Raw genomic sequence first — 15,679 nt, 5'->3', positions numbered from 1 at the left:
GTTTTGGTGTGTGTGAGGGGGGCAGCTGATTCGAGAGCTGCAGAGATTGTAGTGTTGTATAAAGTTGCAGCAGCATCTGCATCATGTAGAAATGCAATGTCTGTGAGGGGGAGAAGGGACTGAGAAAGGGCGTGTAAATCAATGTGTTTGATATTTCTGCGAGGGTGTGAAAATTTGTGGAGGGGGGGTTGCATACTTGGAGAAGAGAGGGAAGAGAATGTGAGTAGGTTGTGGTCAGACAGGGGGAGAGGCAAGTTAGAGAGGTTAGATAGGGAACAGAGGCGAGTGAAGATGAGGTCCAGCGTGTGGCCATCTTTGTGAGTAGCTGCAGAAGACCATTGGGTGAGGCTGAAGGAGGAAGTGAGTGTTAGAAGTTTGGAGACACATGAGTGGGAAGTGTCAATGGGGATATTGAAATCACCCATGATGATGGTGGGGATGTCGGTGGAAAGGAATTGTAGTAGCCAGGTGGTGAAATGGTCAAAAAAGGCAGTGGCTGGCCCTGGAGGGCGGTAAATGACAGCCAGCTGAAGGTTGGAGGGGGCGTAGATGCGTACGGAGTGCACCTCAAAAGAGGGGAGCGTGACAGAGGGTGGTAGTGGAATTGGTGTAAAGGAGCATTGGTCGGACAGGAGAAAACCAACTCCTCCACCATGCTTGTTACTGGGGCGGGGGGTGTGAGAGAGTTGGAGACCGCCATAAGAAAGTGCAGCAGGAGAGGCAGTGTCAGAGGGGGTGAGCCAGGTTTCTGTGATGGCGAGGAAGGAGAGTTTATTAGTGATGAACAGATCATGAATATAGGATAGTTTGTTGCAGACAGAGTGTTCTCAATGTATGTAAAGCGCTGCGGAATATGTTAGCGCTGTATAAAAATAAAGATTTTTTTTCATGTTAGCGGTATCTCCTTTACCTCTTTTATTACACTAAAATTTCCCCAAATCCTGTAAGCGGATTTTTCACCAATTTCCACCTTTTCACTTTTAAAATATTTCAATTGAATTGTTCTGTGTCTTACAAAAATTCCATCATTCGTGCCCTAGGACCGCTGAATCTCAAGACCTGATTAACACTCATGTTTGTTCTTGCAGGACTCAGCTTGCTGGCTCTTAAAAAAATAAGCATTTACGAGGTAAGCATGTTTGGACATTTCAATAAATGAGATATCATTGTGACTGAGCGCTTATGGCCCTGTCTGCCATTGTACTCTGTTCTTTTTATGCTGATATTAAAATCTGGACGAGGTTACAGCTATTCTTTGTGCTCTACGCTGTTCTTATTGAAAATATGGTCCTTTCTTCTATACCTGTCTTAACAGAGATATTGTGAGACCAACACCCTGTTTCTTCAGCCGGTTTTCTCCAAGTGTCTGGCATAAAACTACTTTAAATGCCACAAATGTTTGTGTAACTCAAAATTGTGTAAACATTTTGCTAATTTTGGTCTTTTCATGCCTTTTCTAGCCAACTCTTCTAACTTATTTAAAGGGAATCTGTCAGCAAGTTTTAGCTTAATAATCTGAAGACAGCATAAAGTAGGGGCTGAGACACTGATTTCAGGGATGTGTCACTTATCAGGCTGTGTGCTTTTATTTCAATACAATGAGCGTTTTATCAGCAGAGTATTAATACTATCTGACTAAATGCCCCTTTACACACTGAGACTTTCTAGCGATCCCACCAGCGATCCCAACCTGGCCGGGATCGCTACAAAGTCTCTGGTGAGCTGTCAAACAGGCAGACCTGGCCAACGACGCAACAGCGATCCGGACCTGCAGAACGACCTAGCTAGTCATTGGGGACGTTGTAAAGCAGCTTTTTGAAAGGGAAGTCGCTAACGAAGTCGCTGTAAAGTCCCCTTTACACACTGAGACTTTGCTGCACAGCGGGAAACAAAGGACCAAAGAATGGTCCTGAACGATTTGTAGCGATCACAACTTCACAGCAGGGGCCAGGTCGCTGATGTGTTTCACACACTGCAATGTCGCTGGGGAGGTCGCTATTATGTCACAAAACCGGTGACGTTACAGCGATGTCGTTTGCGATGTAGCAGTGTGTAAATCCAGCTTAAGTCTCATGTACCTCCTGGTCCAATCCAATACCCCCCCCCAACACGAATGAGCAGCTCACTGTAAATACTGTATACAACGTACCCAGAGAGTTGTGATGTGGGTGGGGTTAGCTTTCTGAGCTCTGCTGCATGCTACATCTAAAAATTCTGATTATATTACTACTGCTGCACCCAGTAATCGAAATAATACATCTTTAAAATCAGGGTCTCTTTTCCTACATTATGCTGCTCTTAATGAGGACACAAAAAACCTTGAGGCTGATTGAAGGCTAAGAACGCACTTTGCGTTCACCTACTTGCAGTTCTAAACGCACGTTTTAGGCTTAATTGATTTGACCAAAGTTGCCTTTTTCAGAACTTTAGCGCTGAAAACGCATGCGTATTTACCGCGTTTTAGATGCGTTTTCAGTGCTTTTTGCATGCTTTTTCACCTGCGTTTTGACAGATGCGTTTTGAACAACAAGACACTGCTAAATAAAGTTTAATCAGTCATACATAATGAAAAAAGAGAAAAAAACGGGAAAAATCTATATTAATGGAAAAAATAATGAAAATAGATATTTCATAAAATTATAGCGGTAATATACATTTTATCATTAAAATAGCAATAAATGCATATTTTTCTTAAATTAAATTGTCGGATTATGTGTGTGTGTGTAAAGGGACATATCAAATCATTATTTTAATGTCCAAAACGCATGTTTTCTGCACTGAAAAAGCAGGTAAAACGCAGGAATTTGAAGGAATCTTGGTTTTTGCCATTTCTCATATTGACTTCAATGTTAGCAAAACTGACCGAAAATGGCAAAAACAACTACATGCTCCTTCTTTGAACGCATGGTTTTTGCCACAAAATATGCAAATTAAACGCAGCGTTTTGAAACACAAAGTGCGATCTGACGGACCAATAAAAACAGTGGAAATGGAGGTGGAAACGCAAAGTGCGTTCTTAGCCTAAAAGTGGCTGGAGTTCCGGCAGGATGTGGTCAATTGCGCCAGACAAATACATCATAATTTATACCATAAACGAGTGGTAAATTACAATGTCAATGTGATGCAAGGCACGTTAGGTTTTTTTTTTTGTGCAAATTAAGCCCACTTATCTTAGTAAATAAAGGTCCAGTCAAACTAAGCAACTTACCAGCGATCCCAACAACGATAGGGATCGCTGGTAAGTTGCTAGGAGGTTGCTGACAACCTGACCTGGCAGGGATCGCTGGAGCGTCGCTACACGAGTTGCTGGTGAGCTCACCAGCAACCAGTGACCAGCCCCCAGCGCCGCGTGGAAGATGCTGCGCTTGGTAACTAAGGTAAATATCGGGTAACCAACCCGATATTTACCTTGGTTACCAGCGCACGGAGCTACACGTGCAGAGAGCAGGGAGCAGCGCACACTGAGCGCTGGCTCCCTGCTCTCCTAGTTACAGCACACATCGGGTTAATTACCCGATGTGTGCTGCAGCTACATGTGCACAGAGCAGGGAGCAGCGCACAATGCTTAGCGCTGGCTCCTTGCTCTCCTAGCTACAGTACACATCGGGTTAATTAACCCGATGTGTGCTGCAGCTACATGTGCACAGAGCAGGAGCCGGCACTGACAGTGAGAGCGGCGGAGGCTGGTAACAAAGGTAAATATCGGGTAACCAAGGACAGGGCTTCTTGGTTACCCGATGTTTACTGTGGTTACCAGCCTCCGCAGAAGCCGGCTCCTGCTGCCTGCACATTTAGTTGTTGCTGTCTCGCTGTCACACACAGCGATGTGTGCTTCACAGCGGGACAGCAACAACTAAAAAATGGCCCAGGACATTCAGCAACAACCAACAACCTCACAGCAGAGGCCAGGTTGTTGCTGGATGTCACACACAGCAACATCGCTAGCAACGTCACAAAAGTTGTTCGTTAGCAGCGATGTTGCTAGCGATGTTGCTTAGTGTGACGGGGCCTTAAGTCTTGTGATGCAGTAAATAAAGGGTATGGTGGTAAATTGAAGATATATTCCTCCTAGCCCATGCCTTTTGTACTGGTGAGCAGCAGGGATGATGTCAAACCCTGTCCTGGATCTTCTCTGTTTTTCCGGGTTTTGGGGGCAACGCTCATGTTACACAGCTGCAGGATTAGCACAGCAGAAATAGGCAGCCAGAACCTCTCAAAGTGTGGGTGGTTGGGCTGGAAAGATGATGCAGGCATTGTGAGCAAACCATATCTGAATGGACTGACCTGTTCGGGACTTTTGCTTTGCTGTTTCAAGCTGGACTTTTCCTGTCTGAAGTAAGACTGTGCAATTATGTTTATTATCAGTGTGAATAAAACACTGACTTTTTGGACAGAAAACTTGTGTGTCTCTTTACTGCGTCCCTGCCATTGCCTACAACCCCAATATTAAAAAAAAACTCTAAGGCCACATTTAGAAAGTATTTTACCTCAGTATTTGTAGCCAAAATCAGGAGTGAAACAATTGGCGGAAAAGTATAATAGAAACACGGGCTCCACTACTGTATTTATTACCCACTCTTGGTATTTGGCTACAAATACTGAGGTAAACAAACTCCCCAAATACTGACCTTGGCCTGTAACTGAGGAGCTAGTGATGTATTTGAAGTAATGCCACTTCTTCAGTAAGGTCGGCGTCACACTTGCGACTGTAAAATTGGACCGATTCCCATGCTAGAAAGTAGCATGAGCTCTTTCAGAGTGTTGGTCAGTGTGCAATGCAACTGCAATGCGATTCTGTGATTTTTCTCTAGATTGTAGTCCGTGTGCAATCCGTGCGTGATCCGTTTTTATTCTCAACAGCTATGTCATCTGCCATTCAGCTCTGCTACATGCCCGCTGCCAGCAGACACAGACAGAGCAGCGCGATCAGAATGAACTTCACCCGACTTTGTCATCCCGCAGCTCTGTCTGTGTGTCGCGGCCTGATTTTCGGTCACCAGTGAAGGTCTCACCGGTGACCGCAAATCCCCTGAGTGACTGAAGTGATCTGAGCGATCAGCGGTGTCGTCACTGAGGTTACCCGCGGCCACAGCTGGAGTCCTCCACCTGAGAGCAGTGGCCACGGGTAACCTGAGTGACGTTATCGCTGAGAGCGCAACTCACTGCAGTTGCTGCGGGGAGCTCACAGAGAGAGGTCATGGACTGTGGCCGCTCTCTCTCAGCTTCCGATGTAGCAGAGCTGAAAGTGTCGTGGTACGTCTGTGGATTACGTCGGACCTGGAGGGTTATTTGGGGATTTTAATAAAGTGGTGAAAGATGGGGCTTTATTTTGGTCATTTATTCCAAATAAAGGATTTTTGGGTGTATGTGTTTATTTTCTTTAACTTACAAGTTAATCATGGAAGGTATGTCGGGGAGACGCCTGCCATGATTAACCTAGGACTTAGTGACAGCTATGGGCTACCATTAACTCCTTATTACACCGATTGCCACTGCACCAGGGCAATTCGGGATGAGCCGGGTACAGTCCCGGGACTGTCGCATCTAAAAGATGCGGCAATTCCGGGCAGCTGTTGGCTGATATTTTTAGGGTGGAGGGCTCCCCATCCTGACAATACCAGCCTCCAACCGTATGGCTTTACCTTGGCTGGTATGAAAATTGGGGGAGACCGCACGTCGTTTTTTTTAAATTATTTATTTTTACTGCACAATATAGACCCGCCCACAGGAGCTGTGATTGGTTGCAGTGAGACAGCTGTCACTCAACATGGGGGAGTGTCTGACTGCAACCAATCATAGGCACCGGTGGGCGGGGAAAGCAGTGAATATGAGATGGAATAATGAACGGCCGGCATTTTCAAAAGAAGAAATGCTTCTGGAGCTTTGTGACAGCCGTGCAGCGCTGCGTCGGTGATCGGGGAGTATGAGAGAGGCGGTGAGAGGGAGAGACTGACAGAGAGAGATAGAGACCGAGAGAGAAACCGACCCACAGGGAGAGAGGGATTGACCGACATCGACAGACCTCATTCATTTACAGTGTTCTCTGCAACATGCGATAAATGTATTTAGAAAAACGAATGTCACTAGGATGGTGTGTGTGCCGTCCGTGTGACATCCGGTTTTTCTCTCGCACCCATAGACTTGCATTGGAGTGATTCGCGTGAGAAACTCCAAAAATTGCAGCATGCTGCGATTTATTTATTTATTTATTTTTTTTTCTCGGTTTGATTTGAGCTGAGAAAAAAAAGATTGGAGCTGCCTCATTGCTTAACATTGGTCCGAGTGCAATGCAAGATTTTCTCGCATTGCACTCCGAGTCAATCGCAAGTGTGACGCCAGCCCAAAATATATAATATCATCCCCGACACATTTTTGGTGTTACATCTTTGTACTACACTAGGCTCTGTACATAAAGTGTAGTCCGGGACTGGTTTGTGCATATTTTGCATATAGGTCATATTGCTTCCTTCCAACTCTCAGCTCTGGAGAGATTATTCAAAGCACCAAATATTTGTCAGAGCAGTGTAATATGAGATATGTCATTGTCTCTGCGTTAAACCATGTTAGTGTTATGCCTCATTCAGACATCTGTTTTTCATGTACATGTTCTATATGTGATGTTTACCAATTATAGTCTATGGGACTGTTCTTGTTTGTTTTTGTGGACTGTGTGTGTGGCGCCCCAGGACCTGGTCGCCACAACAGCATTGCCCCTCCAAGGGTGATGCTGAGCCTGGAGGTAATTGGGAGGTCTATTGACCAGTAAGTTCAACATCCAACGCAGTTTCTCCCTCAGGCCAGCAGGGGGAGCTCTGAACCTGGAGTTCCAGGGAGCATTCCTTAAGTCTGACCTGAGGGAGGAGTTAGTGGTCAGTCTGTAGAGAGAAAGCAGACGCAGAGTGTGCTGTCTTGTGGAACTGGGGCCTGGAGCTGGAATAGCTTGGCCCAGTGAAGCAAGATTTGCAGAGAGGCACAGAAGAGACTCAGACATCGGAGTCTGTGGTTGCCAGGGTATAAAATCCTTCCCTGGTGGCCGAATCCGGAGAGCAGGAGAGCTGCAAGCCCCCTGGCCCATCAGCAATCTGAAGGTACAGCTGCATCACCAGGGCCCGGTGTGGACTCCAGCAGAGAAGCACCAGAGAGGGCCTGCGCAGCCTACCACACAGAAAAAGGGATGAACCACCGGTCCCAGCAGCAAGAGGGCCATTGCCAATCCAGAGAGCAGGGTCCTATAACAGTAAGGAAAGAACAGGAGTAGGCCTCATACTCATCTGGCCAAAAAGATACCTCAGTTACTTCCAGGCCGGCCGGAGCCCTCTACCACCTGTAACGGTCTCCCAGGACTAACCGTTTTGCAAAGTAAAAGAGGAGAAGGTAAAGAGACTGTTGTTTGTGTCCGGTCCTTTCACCGCCTGTCGGCCCTGCACTACACCTTACACCATAGACTGTCACGAGCACCAACAGTGTCCCCGGGGCACTGCTCCACCTGTGGGGAGCAGTATCACCATTGCTGCCATTCCATCACCCCGGAGGCCTCATACAGCAGTGGCGGCTTAATAGCCGCAAACCACAGGTGGCGTCACGACAAATATAAACTTTATTCACCCCAAGTCACCAGCCATATTAATTGACCCCACCAGGGCCACGGAGCCGGGCCCTGCCACCACTGACGACCCCCGGACTAGTCCGGTCCGGCACCGGGTGTCCCATAGCCCTGGGGTGGGCGAGTCATGTGTCTATGCAAAAATCACAGAGACATGACTGTTAGGCGGGCTTTGCACGTTGCGACATCGCAAGCCGATGTTGCGATGTCGCACACGATAGTGCCCGCCCCCGTCACAGGTACGATATCTTGTGATAGCTGGCGTTATCGCTACGCCAGCTTCACACGCACTTACCTGCCCTGCGACCGTCGCTCTGATCGACGACCCGCCTACTTCCTAAGGGGGCGGGTCGTGCGGCGTCATAGCGACGTCACACGGCAGGCGGCCAATAGCGGCAGAGGGGCGGAGATGAGCAGGATGTAAACATCCCGCCCACCTCCTTCCTTCCGTAGAGCCGCCGGCGGCAGGTAAGGTGAAGTTCCTCGCTCCTACGGCGTAACACACAGCGATGTGTGCTGCCGCAGGAACGAGGAACAGCATCGTACCTGTCGCGGCAGCATAATTATGGAAAAGTCGGAACCTGCAACGATGATACGATAACGACGCTTTTGCGCTCGTTCATCGTATCATCTAGAATTTACACACAACGATGTCGAAAGTGACACCGGATGTGCGTCACTTTCGATTTGACCCCACCGACATCGCACGTGCGATGTTGCAACGTGCAAAGCCGCCCTTAGAGATGAGCGGATCAATCCACAGAGGATTGAGCTCAAGTAGTGTTGAACAAGTAACTATTATGCTGTTAGCGAGTACTAGAGTAGAAATTGGCATAAACATCTGCATATCGTTAATTCAAATGTAGAGATGCATATATACATACATATTCATCATATATGGCGCAGAAAGGACTATATTATAAGAACCAAATCGCTGAGGGAGCAACCAAAGAAGAAAGAGAAGAGGCGATCAACGGTTCAATACTTATTTTATTAATATTCATGGAACATGTGGACAAATGAGGGGAGGAAAAACGGTGTACATCACCGCAAACAATGTAGGTAAAAATCTGATATGTCAATTATATCCCAAATTCATAATATGGGGTCCTATCCAGAAAGAGTAAAGGTCCTATCATTCGGAGAAAAGGCCACATCAAACCGCCATATCAAAACAATTCCTGCTGCATAGATACCATATATCATATATATCCATGTAGATATATAAATAAATAGAAGCAGGAAGAGTGAGACAAGACCCTTCAATGTGGAAAAGACTCCTTAGTCATCATATAGTCTATACCATCCATAATAGTACACATCCATGTGTTCATATATCACAAGAGGGACCCCCTTAGAGATGAGCGGATCAATCCACAGAGGATTGAGCTCAAGTAGTGTTGAACAAGTAACTATTATGCTGTTAGCGAGTACTGTCCGCTACTCGCATATTCGTTACGCAGCGTCTCATCATCCCCATTCAGTCTGATACTGTGAATTAAAGGGAATCTGTCAGCAGGTTTTTGCCACCTACTCTGAGAGCAACATAATGTAGAGACACCAAACCAGAGAAAGGTGGTGAGGGCAATGCGTTTACTATAATGCAGAGACCGTGCAAGCACTGCAAGAGTTAAACAGGAAACACAAAAAGGATAAAGTGCTGTATACTGCACCGGTCTCTAAATAAACCTCAATAGTGTATATAACTAAGTAATGGCTACATATAATCTGCATACATGCAGGGCCGTATTTGGGGTTTTTGCTGCCCTAGGCACTGTCAGTGGTGGCGCCCCCTTCTGATCAGTCAGATTACGGTTATATGCACACAGCTTTTTTTTTTTTTTCCAGACAGATCCGCCCTATAACCCGCCCAAAAAACCCAAACTCTAAATATTAAAGAAATGAACTCATACACTGCAATGTAAAACGACTTGCTGTCCATATGTTCAGTCTTTGGAGTTTTTTTAAGCGCGTCAGGTTTCCTCAGACATGAAGCGGCTGACAGTGACCGGTCCATTATATGGCGCCTGCTGCTTGGACGCCGCTTACTAGTTGTGACCGGCCATTATATGGCGCCTGCTGCTTGGATGCCGCTTACTAGTTGTGACCGGCCATTATATGGCGCCTGCTGCTTGGATGCCGCTTACTAGTTGTGACCGGCCATTATATGGCGCCTGCTGCTTGGATGCCGCTTACTAGTTGTGACCGGCCATTATATGGCGCCTGCTGCTTGGATGCCGCTTACTAGTTGTGACCGGCCATTATATGGCGCCTGCTGCTTGGATGCCGCTTACTAGTTGTGACCGGTCCATTATATGGCGCCTGCTGCTTGGACGCCGCTTACTAGTTGTGACCGGCCATTATATGGCGCCTGCTGCTTGGATGCTGCTTACTAGTTGTGACCGGCCATTATATGGCGGCTGCTGCTTGGACGCCGCTTACTAGTTGTGACCGGCCATTATATGGCGGCTGCTGCTTGGATGCTGCTTACTAGTTGTGACCGGTCCATTATATGGCGCCTGCTGCTTGGACGCCGCTTACTAGTTGTGACCGGCCATTATATCGCGCCTGCTGCTTGGATGCCGCTTACTAGTTGTGACCGGCCATTATATGGCGCCTGCTGCTTGGATGCCGCTTACTAGTTGTGACCGGTCCATTATATGGCGCCTGCTGCTTGGACGCCGCTTACTAGTTGTGACCGGCCATTATATGGCGCCTGCTGCTTGGATGCCGCTTACTAGTTGTGACCGGTCCATTATATGGCGCCTGCTGCTTGGATGCCGCTTACTAGTTGTGACCGGCCATTATATGGCGGCTTCTGCTTGGATGCCGCTTACTAGTTGTGACCGGCCATTATATGGCGGCTTCTGCTTGGATGCCGCTTACTACTTCATTTAAAAAAATAAGTAAAATCCAGTAGCTAAAAGATGTTGGAAAAAACAACCAAAAAGCCACAGCAAAAAAAATAAATATTTGCTTCAGGATAAAATGATGACTGTCCTGAAGCATATTCTGTCTGAATAATTCCGGGGGTTCACAGACCACTACAAGACGTGTGCACATTCCCTGATAGAGCCCAGAGCCTTCAGATAGTAGTTAAGACCTCCATACACATTAACCTAAAGTTGTCTAAACCCGCCAATATCGACAGGTTCTGCTGACAGTCCAATGTGAACAGGGGCTCTCAATTCTGATTGTCAGGGGAATAAGGATCCAGAATGTCCAATTACAGAGTGTAGATCCTATTATCCTCTAAATGATAAGCTGCTGTCGGAGATGTCCAGCAGCGGCTCTAATAAAGAACACAGAAACACTTGGCAGAATGAGTGCTCCTGTGTATGGGAGAGCCGAGCAAGATAGCTGCCGGCCTAAAAATCAGACTATAGTGTATGGGGGCTTTAGTCTATTACTTATTCGGCTGACAGACATGCAGATAGCTGTATTTTTAGTCCAGCACGCTGACCCTATGTTTTAGGATCAAGACTGATAAGGTAAAGATTACAACAGCCACATGACTATCACCAGAACCACCATCAGTACAGTAATACATAACTAAAACCACACTACATACTATAATACGTAACCAAAACCACAGTTAGTACAGTAATACATCAACAGAACTACTGTCAATACAGTAATATCATCAAAACCACCCTAAACACAATAACACATCACCAAACCCACCCTGAAGACAATACATCGCCAAAACCACCATCAGTACATGAATACAATGCCAAATTCACACAGCAATCAAGTGCAGTGTCAGGTTAGACCCATATACATCTATGTATTGCATTAACGTACAACTCTCAGTATGTCCTTAACAATGGTAAGGAGATGCTGGTAGTTGTTACCAGCCATCATTAGACTGTGGACCATATAAGAACCACAATACTGATTAGTCCCAGGCAGTAGACTTAACTTTTGGACGAGATCTTATAGGTTTAGGTCCATTAATTCTGAGGAGATTAGTAGGGCAGAGGTGGGCTCAGTAGGGAGAAGGGGCATCATGGGGTGGGACTTGAGACCCCCACCAATTGCTCAAAAGACCTCTTAAGTGCACAGCTCAGGAGACAGGACTATGAAATTTTACTCCCGGAATCCATTCTGTCTGCATGTTCTGGTTCTGGGAAACACTCGGGGCCACGGTAGTCGGACCCCCAGCGATTGGAAAGTTATTCCCCATCCCAAGGATAGGGGGCAAGTTCCCAATGTGAGAAAACCCCTTTAAAGCAGCATTCACACTGCAGCCAAAGATGGGAACCTGATTTATCTAAACAGTGTCCATCACCCGATGCACGAGCAAAAAACTTTCATTCGTCAGGTGAGATGATTTTTAAGCTGACTTAAAGGGAACCTGTCACCCCAAAATGACACCTAGACTGCGGAAATATTTATATGGGGGACATGATCTGTGGAGAAATAAACCCACCCATATAGGTCAGCTTAAAAGGAACTGGTCACGACCTTTAATATTAAACTGCTCCATTGTCCTTATAGTCAGAAAATGTGCATCACTTACATTGCGTCACTAACAAGAGGGGGGGCAGTTTAGAATTGAAAAAGGGTGTAACAGGTTCCCTTTAATGTTCACTGAAAAAGCCACATTTGATATGAAAATGAGGACATTTCTGCGCGGCCTAAGCCTGGTGCACAATACCACCTAATATAGGAAAATACTAGCCAGGCCTTTGTCTTGATTAATAGTGATCCATTGGTGAGAGTGAGCACCGTAACACCAGATCTCCTGCTGCACCGCACCCAACACTGCAGCACACTCCAAGGGTCAGTGCAGGTGTGCACACAACACAGGAGGAGCACAGCGGCACATGCCAAGCATCAGTGCGGGTGTGCATCCAACACAGGAGCAGCACAGCGGCACACTCCAAGCGTCAGTGCATGTGTGCATCCAACACAGGAGGAGCACAGCGGCACACGCCAAGCGTCAGTGCATGTGTGCATCCAACACAGGAGGAGCACAGCGGCACACGCCAAGCGTCAGTGCATGTGTGCATCCAACACAGGAGGAGCACAGCGGCACACTCCAAGCGTCAGTGCATGTGTGCATCCAACACAGGAGGAGCACAGCGGCACACTCCAAGCGTCAGTGCATGTGTGCATCCAACACAGGAGGAGCACAGCGGCACACTCCAAGCATCAGTGCGGGTGTGCATCCAACACAGGAGCAGCACAGCGGCACACTCCAAGCGTCAGTGCGGGTGTGCATCCAACACAGGAGGAGCACAGCGGCACACGCCAAGCGTCAGTGCATGTGTGCATCCAACACAGGAGGAGCACAGCGGCACACGCCAAGCGTCAGTGCATGTGTGCATCCAACACAGGAGGAGCACAGCGGCACACGCCAAGCGTCAGTGCATGTGTGCATCCAACACAGGAGGAGCACAGCGGCACACTCCAAGCGTCAGTGCATGTGTGCATCCAACACAGGAGGAGCACAGCGGCACACTCCAAGCGTCAGTGCATGTGTGCATCCAACACAGGAGGAGCACAGTGAGGAGGGGGACACGGCGCTGTGATGTGCTGTCTGCTCACTTCAACAACCTTCCTCATTGAATCGGCAGTCAAATACAGGCAGCAACCAGGTGTCAGAACGTACCTGCATCACATTGCATGCACGCCCACGCGGACACTGGAGTCACATTGCAGGCGCACCCACGCAGACACTGGAGTCACATTGCAGGCGCACCCACGCAGACACTGGAGTCACATTGCAGGCGCACCCACGCAGACACTGGAGTCACATTGCAGGCGCACCCACGCAGACACTGGAGTCACATTGCAGGCGCACCCACGCAGACACTGGAGTCACATTGCAGGCGCACCCACGCAGACACTGGAGTCACATTGCAGGCGCACCCACGCAGACACTGGAGTCACATTGCAGGCGCACCCACGCAGACACTGCAGTCACATTGCAGGCGCACCCACTGCAGTCACATTGCAGGCGCGGACACTGGAGTCACATTGCAGGCGCGGACACTGGAGTCACATTGCAGGCGCACCCACGCGGACACTGGAGTCACATTGCAGGCGCACCCACGCGGACACTGGAGTCACATTGCAGGCGCACCCACGCGGACACTGCAGTCACATTGCAGGCGCACCCACGCGGACACTGCAGTCACATTGCAGGCGCACCCACGCGGACACTGCAGTCACATTGCAGGCGCACCCACGCGGACACTGGAGTCACATTGCAGGCGCACCCACGCGGACACTGCAGTCACATTGCAGGCGCACCCACGCGGACACTGGAGTCACATTGCAGGCGCACCCACGCGGACACTGGAGTCACATTGCAGGCGCACCCACGCGGACACTGCAGTCACATTGCAGGCGCACCCACGCGGACACTGCAGTCACATTGCAGGCGCACCCACGCGGACACTGCAGTCACATTGCAGGCGCACCCACGCGGACACTGCAGTCACATTGCAGGCGCACCCATGCGGACACTGCAGTCACATTGCAGGCGCACCCACGCGGACACTGCAGTCACATTGCGTGCGCACACACACTGACACTTGGAGTGCTACTCTGCTCCTCCAGTGTCAGGACACGTGCAGAAATGCTAAGTGATTTTAGACAGCACTGACTCACCTAAGGGCGAGGGACTGTCTTTAATATGCAAATAGGACGGTGCACATCTGCACCAAGACACCGGCCGCACCAGGGGGGACAGAACAGTTTGCATATATATAATATTAAGGTAAAACTGTACATGCCAGAGCGACGTCCCCTGTATAAATGTGTCTGCAGATTAATTGCCATTTTGGGAGTAAAAGTAAAATGTCATCGCTCTTAGCAACACTTTGTCCAGCATCTCCCAAGACTTCCCTCTTGTCTGGTCTGCTGCAGCACATACTGCAATGGTGCCCGTATAGGGAATCTGTCACCAGGTTTTGCTCCCCCATCTGAGAGCAGCATAATGTAGAGACAGAGCCCCTGATTCCAGCGATGTGTCACTTACTGAGCTGTTTGCTGTCGTTTTCTCTGCTGCAGATCTCGCAGTTATACAGAGCTCATGAATATGCTGGACTACCTGCAGCACACCAAGTAGTCCTGTAATGATAACTACTGCTGATTAAACAGTGATGTTATCAAAACTACACTAAGCAGCCCAGTAAGTGACAACACTGGAATCAGGATCTCTGCCCCTACATTATGCTGCTCTCAAATTAGGTGGCAAAAACCTGGTGACAGACTCATAATTCTCCTCACTAAAGAGTAACCACCCTAAGTAAGCCCAAGGCTGTGCCCAAGAATAAATAATTGCCCATCACTGAGCTCACAGCACAAAGAATGACCCCACACCGTGTCACTAACAGCATACAGCCTCCACATTCTCTCCTATAACATTCCCACTACACTGCCCCCTCACATGAAAACCCCACTGTCCTCCCCACTGAATTATACCCTCCAGACCTTCCTCACTTATGAACTATGACCTCCACTGTCCCCACCTCTCCATGCATCCCCCACTTCACTGCCCCCCTCATGCTGTCCCCACTCTATAATGAGCCTTATGCTTCGCATTCTGTATACCGAGCCCTCCCAGGCTCCTAACTGAGCGCTCCCCATGCTGCCCCTTCTCCATATCAAGCCCCCTCCATACCAAGCCCACCATGGTTCCCCTTCCATACAGAGTACCCCCCGTGCTACCCCATTCTCCATACCATGCCTCCCCCCATGCTACCCCATTCTCCATACCATGCCTCCCCCCATGCTACCCCATTCTCCATACCATGCCTCCCCCCATGCTGCCCCTTCTCCATATCAAGACCCCCCATACCAAGCCCACCATGGTTCCCCTTCCATACCGAGCCCCCCATGCTTTCCCATTCTCCATACCATGCCTCCCCCCGTGCTACCCCATTCTCCATACCATGCTCCCCCCCGTGCTACCCCATTCTCCATACCATGCCCCCCCCATGCTACCCCATTCTCCATACCATGCCCCCCCCCATGCTACCCCATTCTCCATACCATGCCCCCCCATGCTACCCCATTCTCCATACCATGCCCCCCCCCATGCTACCCCATTCTCCATACCAT

The 15,679-nt window shown here is 48.6% G+C and overlaps 1 protein-coding gene across 1 annotated transcript in view; it reads left to right on the top strand.

The window, feature by feature from the left end:
• The window catches only part of B4GALNT1 (beta-1,4-N-acetyl-galactosaminyltransferase 1), a 350,827-nt gene that overhangs the window by 278,232 nt on the left and 56,916 nt on the right, over positions 1–15,679 (top strand). The window contains exon 5 of the mRNA XM_075334473.1: positions 1,089–1,129. Within this exon, the coding sequence (XP_075190588.1) occupies positions 1,089–1,129 (41 nt within the window). The remainder of the gene's footprint in view (positions 1–1,088; positions 1,130–15,679) is intronic.

This window comes from Anomaloglossus baeobatrachus, chromosome 2, assembly GCF_048569485.1.
Source record: "Anomaloglossus baeobatrachus isolate aAnoBae1 chromosome 2, aAnoBae1.hap1, whole genome shotgun sequence".
NCBI classification, from domain to species: Eukaryota; Metazoa; Chordata; class Amphibia; order Anura; family Aromobatidae; genus Anomaloglossus; species Anomaloglossus baeobatrachus.
Note: the sequence above shows the minus strand (reverse complement) of the source record. Positions and strands in the feature narration are given on the sequence as shown.